This window comes from Cyprinodon variegatus, unplaced genomic scaffold, assembly GCF_000732505.1.
Source record: "Cyprinodon variegatus isolate N-32 unplaced genomic scaffold, C_variegatus-1.0 Scaffold406, whole genome shotgun sequence".
Lineage (NCBI taxonomy): Eukaryota > Metazoa > Chordata > Actinopteri > Cyprinodontiformes > Cyprinodontidae > Cyprinodon > Cyprinodon variegatus.
This window is the reverse complement of record NW_015150859.1, coordinates 219,356-233,456: the sequence shown is the minus strand read 5'-3', so window position 1 is coordinate 233,456 and position 14,101 is coordinate 219,356. Positions and strand designations below refer to the sequence as shown.

General features: G+C 38.7%; 1 protein-coding gene across 2 annotated transcripts in view; it reads left to right on the top strand.

Moving 5' to 3' along the window:
• Window positions 1-12,859, top strand: part of LOC107093061 (leucine-rich repeat-containing protein 32-like) — a 20,430-nt gene extending 7,571 nt beyond the window's left edge. For both annotated transcript variants that reach the window (XM_015387881.1, XM_015387880.1), the window contains exons 2-3: window positions 831-924; window positions 10,725-12,859. In XM_015387881.1, coding sequence (XP_015243367.1) covers window positions 831-924; window positions 10,725-12,596 — 1,966 coding nt within the window. In that variant the 3' untranslated portion in view covers window positions 12,597-12,859. The remainder of the gene's footprint in view (window positions 1-830; window positions 925-10,724) is intronic.
• Window positions 12,860-14,101: the final 1,242 nt, after the last annotated feature.

Below are 14,101 nucleotides of genomic sequence, written 5' to 3'. Positions count from 1 at the left end.
CTTATCTAGATTTCCATTTTTTCCAGTGTAATAGAAGAGATCAAACTAAATATCCTAATAGCCTTTAAATAAAAGGTTTTAAACTTGTTTATCTTCCTGAATGTTTTTACCAAAAAAGGCATAAGAAAAAACTTAGCATAATATATCCTTTAAGATGTTTTATCATATGTATAAATGTACTTTGTCAGCAGCTCGCCTATTAAAACTCTCTCCACCTCCCACACCATTAAAATCAAACGCAGCTTTAAGAGCCATGACTTTTTTCTCTTTCATTAAAACGAAAATTCTTGATAAATAAAATTGCGTCTGAGCTTTCATGACTATAAATTTACGGCGAATCAGAGAAACGGCCTTCTTTTCTAGCACAGCAGGGCGTACGTTTCGCTGTTATTTCCACACGCTTATCAGAGTATCCTTACCATGACTTCAGTGCTAATTACTCCCACATCGTCTGTCTGCTCTGATCCGTCACACGTTGTTTTGTTTTGTTCAGAAGTGGTGACTCACCATAGTCTGACAAAACCGATTCGTCTTGGTTTGTTTCAAAACAGTAACCCTCACCTAAATACTCAGAACCAATGGAAACCTGCAGATTGCTTAGTCATCCTCTGTAGTACCAGTGAAATGCAGGGTAAGAGAAGTTGTGTGGCGTTTGAATGAAGAAGAAAAGCCCCTTCTGTATTTTAAAGGCAAAAATAGCTCTGTCAAAGGTCAGCATGTCACAATCTACGCAGGGCCTGCTTCCTTCCCCTTTTAGCGGATCACCTACATCCTGCTTTTTGCATTGGTGGAGTGTCTGATTTGTGTGATCTGGGCTCTCTGTGCTGCAGGACCATGGCCGCATTCCAGCTGCTCTATCTGCTGTGGGCCAGCTGTGCGCTAGCATCCGCACATCCTTCCCCACACCTCACTCCATGCCAAGTTGTAAGTAGAAATCCTCCTAAGCAGGAAAAAACACACACACACCTTTTATCTCGGTGTTTATCTGTATATTTACCTTTGATTTTTCTGACTTTTATACCTAAATTTCCTCTTAGATTCTAAGTTGGTCTTTATCGGTTTGTACTTTTCAGCTTTTTGGAAATTTGTTTGCATAATTTTGAGATATTTCAGTTTATCTCTGTTAAATTAAATGATTTACATTTTTACCATCCGTGTCATATATTTGAAATGTTTACATTTTTGTTATTTCTCTGTAAATATGGGCTGTAAAATATTTAATGCTCCCTATACACTGCAAAAACAATCTAGAAATAGGTAAATATTTCTTAAATGAAGTGTATTTACCCTTAATTTGAGCAGGTAAATAAGATGATCTGCGAATGGAATGAGTATTTTTACTCTTAAAATAAGATAATTAGATAATATGTACTTGAAATAAGACAAATCAATTGTGTTTTCTTATGTTAAGTGTAAATTTAGTTTCATTGGCAAGATGTCTCTTTTACCTCCTCAATCCAAGAACAAATGCACTTATTTTAAGAAGAAAAAATTACTTATCTAGATCGATTTTTTCCAGATATATCTGAGGTATACTTTTAATTCAGGATTGAGAGCCTCAGATATGGAAAACTCTGCACAATAAATAAAAAATACAACAATGACATCATATAAAGATATATTAAAAAGCACCGATATAGATTTATCTTAACAACTGAAACGTTGCTTCGCTTTATTGGTTTAATCTTGTAGCTCATGATTTTAATATATTTTTTACTTTAATAGAACAAAAAACAATCGAGAAAATTAGTTCGCTGATAATTAAATGTTATTCTTTAACTCTAAGAAATCAGTTTCTTAGTTTTTTTTAATTTTCTCCAAATGTAAACAGCCTGACTCCAAGTTCGGACCTGTGGGGTATTAAACTTGATCAAAAAAGCCAGACTTAGACGCCCGATTCTGACTCATCTTTGGCACAACATGACAAGCTGGGTTTCACCAAAAGGACGCCTCACTTGCTTAATATCACTAATGCAAGAAAGCTTCAGCTAATCGGGGTTAATCAGATAAACAGACCATGCAGTCGATCGCAGAGTGATCGCTCTCTATATAAGCTAACAAAATTCAGCAGTTTAATAGAAAAAAAAGGGAAAAATTGCTGCCATCTGTAAAACCAGTTAAAGGGGATGACATTCCATTTGCTGATGGATTAAATGTGTAAATTATAATTTCTTTCATTATTTCATGCACAAATTAAATGCGGTATTTAACGTGGGATATTTATCATTCAACCCGATTGGTCATTTAGAAGGATGGCCGTGAATCTGAGGTATTTTAAATCACATTAAATCAGGGTTTAGACCATCAGGTATGGCATCTTATGGGCTATAGCGCTCCACAGCAGCCAAACTTCATGCAAATCTAAAGTATCACACCCTGTTTTTATAGAATTATAATTTAACTTTATTGATCTCACACTGGAGAAATTTACCTCTGCATTTAACCCATCCCCTTGGGGAGCAGCGGGCTGCCATTGTGCAGCGCCCAGGGAGCAGTGTGGGGTTAAGAGTCTTGCTCAGGGACCCAGAGTGCAGGCTGTGGGGATCGAACCATGTACTTGCAACCTTCTCAGAACACAAGCGCACTGCTCTGACTCACTAGTCCAACGCTCCCCCTGTTAAACCAGAGCTTACATCTTAAACAGACTCACTGTTGGATGCTTTGGTAACTGCCGAGCCATCCAATGAACTCATTACATCCCAATGGACCCATTATTTATGGGTGGCTAACTGTTTATTAGGGTCTAAAGTTATGACTACTTTAAGCATCACAGCCTTCTAAGTATTACTCATTACTGAGGAAAGAACAGAAAATACGTAAAAGACTCGTCACAATGTTGAATAACTGCAGGGTTTACACAGAAATCTGCATGATGAATTTAACCTCTGGCACAGGGGTCGGCAACCCAAGCTGCTCAAAGAGCCATATTGGACCAAAAAAACACACAAAAAAAATCTGTCTGGAGAGGCAAAAAAGTCTTCTATAAGCCTCAAATGGCAACAGGATCTTTAAGCGTATTAGCCCACTATAAAAAAGGAATATGTGGGCTTAAATATATAATAATCATTCATGATTAAATGTTTATCGTGGAGCAAATGTCACATAGTCGCATGAGGGAGGAGCAGTGAACGCTCTCACCGCACGCCACTTCACCGCCCTTCACCGCACAGTTTAGCTTTTGTTGCATTGATTAAATTATAGAAACCCAATAAAGGAATCATTCTATGGTGGACGTGTTTCTGCTGGGAGGGGTTGATTGAGTCATGAGGAAGCAAGCAGGACAAATGCCTTTCCAAATTATTATTTTTTTATTTTTTGACTATCTCTCAGTACAAAGCAAACATGGAGGCAATCCTTCTGCATTGATAATGAAAGCAAATGATTCGCTCCATTTTTCTTTGAATCCTCTGTTCTCATCAGCTATCTTCCTTTTTTTTCCCTTTGGGATCCGATACACACCCGCCGCTTTGCCTGGCATGGCGCCACGCTGAGACGTGTGTTGCAGTCTATGACCACTGATCTCTATGGATATTACACAAATTTTTATTGAAAGAAATTAAATTCAGTTTATTTCTATAGCGCCAATTCACATCATGTCATTTCAAGGCGCTTTCCAGTTCAACCAGATCATCCAGTCAGATTGATTCAAAGTTTTCTATCTAAGGAAAACCAGTTGATTGCATCGACTCATTGACTCTTCAGCAATCCCTCACACTAAGCATGCTTGTAGCGACAGTGGAGAGGAAAAACTCCCTTTGAACAGGAAGAAACCTCCAGCAGAACCAGGCTCAGTGTGAGCGGCCATCTGCTGAGGCCCACTGGGGTTCAAGGAGACAGAAGCAGACATAGAAAAAGAAGCATAGATACAAAAGGCAACTGTCAACCAGCTCCACAGGCGGCCCCGTCCAGGAAACACACAGCCAGGCAGACGAGCTCCGAGCCAGCTCCCATGTCAGAGGATGAAGAGAGCACATCCAGTTAGTCACAGTCAGAGAAACAGGACTATACTGGAAAACAGACCAAGCTCCAACATCTAGAAACAAAGGTGTTGATGGCAGCAGCACAGCTGATATTTCTCTCCAGGATGGAGTCACAGCCAAACAGGAACAGACCAGATGAAGCTACTATGAGAAAAATAGAGAGAGCAGAAAGATTGAACTAATTATGTAAACTAAAATGTAACTAGAAATGTTTACATTTATTGTTTCAATTTAAATTTACAAATGTTCGTTTGACCTCCTGCCCACAATATTAAAACAAACAAACAAAAATAATCTATTTTCATACATTTTTAAAAAGCTCCAGGGGGGCGCCAAAGAGCCGCGGATCACCGACCCCTGGTTTAGCATATAAGACGACAAACTTTTCTATGTGAACGGGTCTGAAAAAAATCTGCACAAAATGGGTATTACTTTCATTTGATGAGGTCACTACAGTTTCTATAAATATCTGAATATCAATTCCAGTTTCACTTTGTGATTTTCCCAGCAGAGACCACATCATGTGTTTCAAGAAGCCTACATCTTTTTTTTTATATCTCATTCTTTTATCTATTTCAGTGCAGAAATAGTCTCAGATGCAAACAATCAAAATATGCACTTATTGGGAAAAAGGTGTAAGATTATTGTAAAGTGAATATCTTTTAGTGTCACACTTTTATTGTGTACAACAGCTTTCTAACCTATAATTACAAGAAAAATAAAGAAAACAAACGTTTGTTGTTTCAGTTTGAAGCTAAAGGCTAGCGTTAGCATAGCAGTAAGCTAGCAGCTTCAGGAGGCTGAATAAGTAGAGATTTCCATCTCCCAGAAGCCTTTAAATATTCAAAGGTGTTTTAATTATACAATAAATTTTTGCTCTACTAAAGTATATAAAAATAACAACTATGGCATATAGGAGTATGTATTTTAAAAACTCCAATTAGCAATGCAAATATCATCTGATAATTTTATATATTCTTAAGTTTCTCTGTAAAAATACAGAAAAAACTGCATAAAACATTTGTTAAAATGATAAAGAACTTCTACGGTCGGTTACCCCCCAAACATTAGACGTCTGTTAGACGTTTTTTTGACTAAATCTGGTCGGTCCTTCTTAGTTTGGATTTAGTCCAGAAATTGTTGTTGCAAATGTGGCCATGTTTGAATGTCAAATGTAAATAATTTTTTGTTGCACAATGGGGAAATTCACTCTCTGTATTTAACCCATCCTCTTTGGGAGCAGTGGGCTGCCATTGTTCGGTGCCTGGTGAGCAGCGGGGGGTTAAGGGTCTTGCTCAGGGGGTTGGTCGGTCGGATTTTGTCCCAGTTTTGTTCAATAATAGATTTTTTAAAAACTGTGAAAAACAGATTTTCATCGTCTTTTTCGCAGTCTGAAAATTATGACTTTTTGCCTTTCACTTTTTCAAATGTGGATGTCGTTTGGACCGAAATCATCTCATCTTTCATGATTTACTTCCTGTAAATCCCTGTGTTTCCTGCTAAAAGGGAGTTTTTCCTCTCCACTGTCGCTACAAGTATGCTTGGTGTGAGGGATTGCTTTTGAGTCAATGAGCTGGTTTTCCTTAGAAAAGTGTGAATCAATCTTAATGGATGACCTGGTTGAATCATCACTATAAAGTGCCTTGACATTACATGCGTTGTGAATCGGCGCTGTATAAATAAACTTGAAATTTAAATCCTTTACGTGTCTTCAACCACTTTTTGCTCAGTGGTTAAGCCCGTCTTTTGGAGATCCCCTGATTTTCTTTACTTTGTCTCCATTAAACACTCAAAAATGCATAAAGCTTGGATGTTAACTGTGAGAACAGAAATAGGTTCTCCCTTATAGTAAATCTGTGTTACTATAAATATCTACCTAAGTTCCGGTTTCACTGATCTGATTTTTAATGCTGACGTGACCTTATATTGACTCATAAAACCTAGATATGGTTTTTCTTTTTGTATTTCAGTGCTATAAATATCATAAGAAGAAAATCTGAGCATTTTCAAACATCTAAAAAAAAAAAAAGAATTCCCAGTTTTGAATATTCTAGAAATCCAGGCTCTGTAGCAGACAAGGAAACTTGAAATCCCTGCTATCTTTTAAGACTTTTATTTTTTTCCCTCCTTGCTATTGCACTCATCACCAAACTTGCTGTATTTTCAAAATTTTCCAAAAGCAAAATAGAAAACGAGCCTATTCATTTGCAAATGTAACTGAAACTGCCAGGAAATGAATCGTGCGTTCAAATCTATTTTTAGCCAGATAAGGTCAGTTTATGTTACAATGAGCTGAAATAAACAATCCGGTTTGTGTTTAAGATAGACCAACTGTGAATGGTGATGATGCAAGTTTCCAGACAGCAATAGTAGTCTATAAAACAGGGAAATGGATCAGGTTAGATGATGTTAGATAGCGTGTCATTGTTCTTCGTAAAAGGAAAAGAAAAAGAACAAGTGGAACAACATTACTGCTGCTCTGCAGCTCAGTGAGAGTGAATCAAATGAATGCATTATACTGTAGAACGTGTCAAGATGTGCAGCAATTTTTACTATTTAGGAGTTCAGAGAAATGGAGGATGTGCGGAATTCAGTGGTCAGAAATGTGTAGTGAGACATTCAGCAAAGTTCACTATGATCGGGGGTCAGGAAGTTCTTTAACATCCCTGATTTGTTCCCAGTCTGATGTCCTGTGCCGTGTGCTGCTTCCCGTCTCTTTTCCACTCTTTTCAGGCCACTTCTGTTATTACCTTGCAGTAGCTGAGATCTTCTGATTCACCTCGAATCTGATGGATAAAGGATCTAGTGTGTGAAATGTCTTTGGCTAAAGGAAAAATACAATATGGGAAAAAATATTTGGAAAAGTTGTTTAGTGTAAATTACTGGAAGGCAGCCTTATTATTACAATTTGACTTAACCATGAATTTAACATCAAATAACATATATATGGGGATATCAACGAGATGCACTATTAAAGAGAACAGGAATAGAATAGAATAGAAATTATTGCACTGGAAAAAAAGTCATTTTTTCTTAGAAATTGCCTGTCACAACTCCAGTCTGGCGCGCTGATGACGTCATACACACTCCGCTTTGTTTTTAAAATGTATAAATATAAAAAATATAACTGCGGTTGTCTGGGGGACAGTGATTGGCCTACATGTTATGAACGCTGGCGTACCTTAAAGAATAAATTATGAACAGTTTAGTTTGTGCCTTCAACTCGTTGCCTAAAGGAAGACGTGTTCCCCTTTAAACTAAGCATGCTTGTAGCGACAGTGGAGAGGAAATAACAACATCAGGGTAATGTTGTTATTTAGATGCAGTTTTAGTTTAGGATATAAATTAAATATCACAACAGAACTGTTTAGATTGCAGCAACGCTTTTGGAAAAAAAAAAAAAAAGTAAACTTGGATGAGTGTTTACTTTTTGAGTTGTCAGCAATTTTATGATTGGTTATACACTGCAAAAACGATCTAGAAATAAGTAAAACATTTCTTAAATTAAGTGTATTTACCCTTAATTTCAGTAGTTAAACAGGATGATCTGTCAATGAAATTAGTATTTTTACTCTTAAAATAAGATAATTAGATAATATGCACTTAAAATAAGACAATGCAACTGTTTTTTCTTATTTTAAATGTGAATTGACTTGTTCCATTGGCAAAGTGTCTCACTTACCTCCTCAATTCAAGACAAAATACACTTATTTTAAGAAAAAATGACTTATTAAGATTTAAATTTTTTGCAGTGTATGTTTGATTTACAGAAGTAAAATATTAAAACTTAGCAAAGCAAAGCTACTTTTTAACTTGTTTCTTAACTTTAAGCAAGAATTAATGACGTCGCACAACAAGTAGCAGAAGGGATTTAGAAATTAAGTAATTTAAGAATCAGATCTGCTTTAAAGACTGTGACAACAAGGGCAATAAATAGGAACTAACTTGGCTTTTAGTTTTTTTAATTGGTTTAATGTATCCATATTGGAGGGCATTGAAATATGTAAAGTATGTTTAAGGCTTATACTTATCCGTTTTTTAAAACTCTGTGGATGATGAAAGAATTTGGTCAGTCAGTTTATTTATGAAGACAGACGGTAATTCTCTTGTTCACATTAGACCAGGTTAATTTGAAACATTTCCGTCTAATATGAGAGCAAAACTTATTAATAATTAATTTTTAAGAGTGCTGAATACCCAGATTTTTTGATGAAAGATTTGAATCATTATGATTCTTACAGATGTAAACAAAAATAATACAAAGAGTTTTATTCATTTAGCTGCATGGTTTTTAAATGCAAACCGACGGTCAAGAAAAGCTGTTATAAGATGAACTTATCTATGTTTTTTTTTAGCAGAGTAAACAGAAATGGCTTATAATAATCTGTAATTTCAAGGTAAAACCTGGTTTTAATCTCCATTCAGGTTGATGAAGATCTATGTTCATTGATTTTCTTTTAACATGATTTATTGTTGGGTTTTAGAACCATTTTAAATCCCCAGTTTATGTAAAATGGCTAAAGGGGAACGAAAATATTAACGTATTTTTTCAGCTATAATTGGACTGAACCACCTCAACATGAGTCAGATTTACCAGACGGGCTTAAACTCAGTCTGGCTGAGATTACATGAATATAAACAGCTCCAGTAATCCAGGGGAATCACAGAGAAAGGAATCTGCTTTCTGCGGCTTTTTTCTCATGTATCACCCTCATTTCTTCCTCCATGCTTGCCTGATAACAGAAACAAGATGTTTTGCCCCTTAGTAAATAGATCAGCATGTTTGTTTACACCCATCTCCACAGTCCTGAAGAATGCCCATTTCACAACACCACAAATATGCCAGGAAGTTAAATGTACTCAGCTTGAAGGGACACAGAGGAGGAGACAGCTTTATGAGCTGTTTTTGGACACAGGCTCATTTTGGCCATGTGGTTTCTGTTACAAACTACACCTAATGAGTTAAATACTGGAATTTATTGGAGTGGGAAATAGATGGATAGTGACAAAACCTAAAATGAGGGCTGTGTTATCTTTGTTGCTGAAGAATGTTTTGCGTTTTTATTAGTTTAGTTCGAAAGAAAAAGATCATCTTGAAAACTTTTTAGCTGTGAGGATACTGACTCACAAATAATAATAAAAAGAAGTTAAAAAAACAATCTACTGGACTTTGTTTCAAAGTTTGAAGACATTTCTCTTCCCATCCAGGAAGCTTTTTTAATTCAAAAGGTTTTACACAGTATCCCAACAAAGCTTTGTTTTTGTTTTGAGATCATGCAAAAAGAACCTGACGAACTGGTCCCCCCCTTTGGAATGGGGGTCGTTTAGCTTCTTTTGTTAGCCTGTAATGCCCCGTACCTGTCTATGTCTCTGAAATGGGAGTCATTAGAGGGAATTGTTGGCCTGGTTGAATAGGCGAGGTCTTCTGCTTCCCTGTAAAGGGGTGGTGTTGGCGATGATAGCGGGAAGGAATCAACTCAATTGCTGCGTTGTAGGTTGTTGAAAGCTGAAATCTGAGTTAGTTTTTCGGGGCGTGCAGGTGGCGTAGCGGTTAGCGAGCACTAGAGACTGACACGGGAGTGTATTTTCACTCCTGTCCCATCCCACTCCCACAGAAAAAAATAGTGTCCCGTCCCGATCCCGGGCCAGAGTAGAAATCTAAATCCTGTCCCGTCCCACTCCTGGTGAAATTACTCCCACTCCCATTCAGAATGACTCCCGCTCCTGCACCACTCCCATTCTTGTTGTTTTTGAGCGCGGGTGAAAAACTCAGAGCGGAAGCACTGTTGGTTTTTGGGTCGTGTAGTTTTTTTGACTCGCATTATAGTGTAGGCTTCAAGGAAAAAAACTACAAAATGGCGGCGCCAGTACTGGATTTTTTTCTTTCTATTTTTTTTAATTTTTTGGCATCGATCCTAGTTTTTTTTAGTTACTATTAGTGTTGCGCTGATGCCATTTTTTTGCCCCGATACCGATATCCGATACCTGGCCTTGCAGTATCGGCCGATACCGATACCATAATAATGTAAAATAATTGCCATCATGGCTTCATGTCAAGCTGCTGCCTACCTTTGTGAAGCAGGAAAAAATCTAAAACAAAGTGAATCCAGTAGAACTTTTTATTGCCTACCAGGAGTGGGTGACAGTTGAATAAACGTATGGCTCTCAAAATGGTATCGGTGCCCTATTTGTTGGTACTCGCCGATACCGATACCACCATTTTAGGGCAGTATCGGGTCCGATACTGGTATCGGTATCGGTGCAACACTAGTTACTATTGGTTTGCTCCCGCTCCCGTCTGCTCCTGTTAATGTTTAATCCTGTACCGTCCCAATCATGTGATCGTTACTAATACTGACTCCCATCCCACGGGAATCCCACGGAAATCCCGTGACCCGTGGGATTCCCAAAAAAATGTCTGTCTCTAGCGTGCACAACCCTTGTATGGAGGCCTGGGTTCGAATCCGACCTGTGGTCCTTTGCTGCATGTTTCTCCCCCTCTCTTATACCCCCTGTCCTGTCAGCCTACGTTTTGTTTTTTCTTTCTTAACATAGATGGCTTACTTCATACCCCTCTCAAAACAACTATATTCTTTGTCCAAAATGTGAACATTCTGGTCCTCCGATCCAACATATTGCACAAATAATGCTCGGCTTTAAATGTTTAGTCTGAGTCATGTCCCGGTCGAGCCGCCTGGCTTCACGCCGAATTAATCAGACTCTTGTGTTTATCTTTGTTCTTAGGTCCAGATGGATGTGATCTGCAGTGATCTGAGTCTTAGAAGCGCACCGGTCAACCTTCCTCAGGGAGTCCAGATGCTGGACCTTTCTCGGAACCAGGTTCAAAACCTTACGCTTGAAACATTAGCCTTTCACACCGGCTTCCATCAACTGAACCTCCATTCCAACAAGATCCACTTCATCCAGCCTGGACTCTTCAAAGACATGAAAGACCTCAGAGTCTTGGATCTGTCCAGGAATCACCTGAATGTTTTTGCACTCTCTAAAATAAACGTCGGACCTCTTTCATCCGTGGAGTCGTTGGACCTCTCAAGCAATGGGCTATACACGGGAATGTCCGACTATTTCCTGGCCGAATCTCCGTCTTTGGTCAACCTTTCCCTAAACAGCAACAGCATCACAAAAATAACACAGAACACCTTCAGCGGATCGTCAAAGTTGAGGAAAATTAGCCTCCACAATAACATCATCCTGGAAATAGAAGATGGAGCTTTTGAGTCTCTAGATCAGCTGACGGAGCTCGATTTGTCCAAGAATTCAATCAGCTGCATCACAGACTTTAATCTTTACAACTTGGCTGTTCTGAACCTCAGCAAGAACAGTTTGGAGTTTTTCCAAAGTGCCAAATCAGAGGATTTCTTCAGGCTTCGCTCTCTGGATCTGAGCGAAAATAAAATGCTTTCCCTCCCCCTCCTTCCAGAGAATAACGCGCTGGAATTTCTGAACGTTTCCCGGAACCACATTCAGACACTCAACAGCACCGGGACTCTAATGTACGACACACATTTAAGATTAAATAGTTTAAAATATCTGGATATGAGTTACAACAAACTCAAAAGCTTACCAGAGACTTTGTTTACCAACATGACCTCCCTGGAGGTCCTCAATGTGAGTCACAACTGCATCAGCTCGTTTTCTGTTACGTCTGAAGATCTTCTGCACCGGGCGAAGATCATCAATCTAAGCCATAATTCCCTACAAAGTTTGACGTTTGGAGAAAACTCCCTCCGCTTCCTGAAAAAATTGCTCCTACAGGGAAACGACCTTACGGTCCTGGACCAGCAAGTTTTCCAAAGACTGCCGAGCATCAAGTACCTCCAGCTCCAGCAGAACAATCTTCAAATCTGTGAATCGGAGCGAAACCAGCATGAATCAACGCTGATGATCCGTAACGACCAGGATCCAACCGGCTGCGTGTCTTTCTCATCTATCCACGAACTACGCTTCCTGTATCTGTCTGAAAATAATCTGAGGACCCTCCCTGCGAAGGCGTTTGTGAACACCCCTCTGAAGTTACTAGACTTGTCCCTAAATCCAGGCCTAGAAATGCACAGGGACTCCATGTTTGGTTTGGAGCGTTCATTGGTCCACCTGCTCCTTAGAGAGAACAACATGTCGAGCCTAAACACAGACCTCACTTCCCTCCAGAGCCTCAAACACGTCGACCTGTCCACCAACCAGCTGAACACCCTACCGACCTGGAACAAGGAGTCCGCCATCGAGTCCCTGAACCTACGGAACAACAACCTGGTCAGCCTGGACCAATCCACCATCCGCGCCTTGGAGCGCTCCCTAAAGACCCTCTACATGGGCTCCAACCCGCTGAGCTGCTGCGACAACCTGGGCTTCCTCCACATGGTGCAGCACTCCGCGGTCGTCGTTCCCGACATCGAGACTGTGACTTGCGTCCACGAAGGCTCTCCAGAGCCTGTGAATATCGAGAAGGTGACGCGGGAAATGTGTCACCTGCCAGACGCCCCAAACTACACAGCGGCTGTAGTAGTGACGTTGTTACTTGTGTTAATCCTGCTGGGGCTGCTGGTCAGATGTTTCCGATCACGGAGACGGAAGCGCAGCAGAGGCTTCCATGCATAGCAGGAACAATCAAATTCATCCATGAGACCTTTAAAGGATTTTAATGTGAATGTTTAGCTTGGTGCTTCTCAGAGACGCTAAGGACTATTTAAAGCTCTGAGTTTGGACCTCAACTACAAAGATCCAACAGCGATGGAGAAATCCAGCTGTTACACTGGAAAAAATTGTCATTTTTACTTAAAATAAGTGCCTTTGTATTTGGATTAAGGAGGTAAAACAGACATTTTGCCAATGGAACAAGACAATTTACATTGAAAATAAGAAAACACAATTGCATTGTCTTACTTCAAGTACATATTATCTAATTTTAAGAGTAAAAATATTCATTCCATTGGCAAACTATCTTGTTTAGCCACTCAAATTGAGGGTAAATACATTTAATTTAAGGAATTTTTACTTATTTCTAGATCATTTTTCCAGTGTAGTTGCACATGGTCTGTATAAATTCTCCTCCAGGATGTTGTGGTTGCAGAGAACAGCCCAGAAAATGAGAAGACCGATTAATGAGCGCCATGGTTCTTGTTTTCTCTTCAGAAACAAAGCTGGACTTTTTGTCAGATTTTTGCTTCAGTTTCATGCAGCACCTGAAAGCTTTGTTTAAGGAACTCCAGGTTTCAATCGCTCTACACTGCAAAAAACAATCTAGAAATAAGGAAAAAAAAATCTTAAAGTGTATTTACCCTTAATTCGAGTAGGTAAATAAGAGGATCTGCCAATGGAATTTGTATTTTTACTCTTAAAATAAGATAATTAGATAATTTGCACTTGAAATAAGACAATAACATTGTTGTTTCTTACTTCAAAAGTAAATTGTCTGGTTCCATTGGCAAAGTGTCTAATTTACCTCCTAGATTCAAGAAAAAAATGCACTCATTTTAAGAATAAAATATAGAGATCTTTATTTTTTGCAGTGTATGTTCACTTCTTCAGGACTCTACAACAGAGACCAGAAGAATCTGACAGCAGCACCTGTGTTGAACTTTAAGGCCAGCCTTTGGATGTGTGTTCCCTAAATGAAGGAAAGTCTGATTCTGTTTTTAGTATTGTGTTTCATACCCGACGCCTATTTATTGAATGTAGAATAAAAATGAAGGATCAACACTAAAACACTTTGAGCTGACAGTAGCATCAGAAGACTGAATTACCGTTCTACTGTTACAACTCATATTTGTCAGATATTAGCTCCTTGGATTTTGGAAGTGAGTCGATACCAGTCTCTTATCTGTACTTGAATTTAACTGCAAAAGCTAAAACTCAGATTAGGATTAACCTGTAGGCTCCAAATGCTAATCCTTTAAACCAGAGGTAACCAATTAAAAATCAGCGGGGTCTGAATAAAAAAACAAAAAAACAGTAAAGGCTTCAAACAGAATTTAACACTGCAATAAAATGCAGGTGTTTATGCCTCCGTGTTATACATTGAGAACGACAATCTTTCAGTTTGGCATAAAGACAATTTCCAGATAAAACACCTGAACTGACTGTTTATTTTCTTTTTTCTGTCT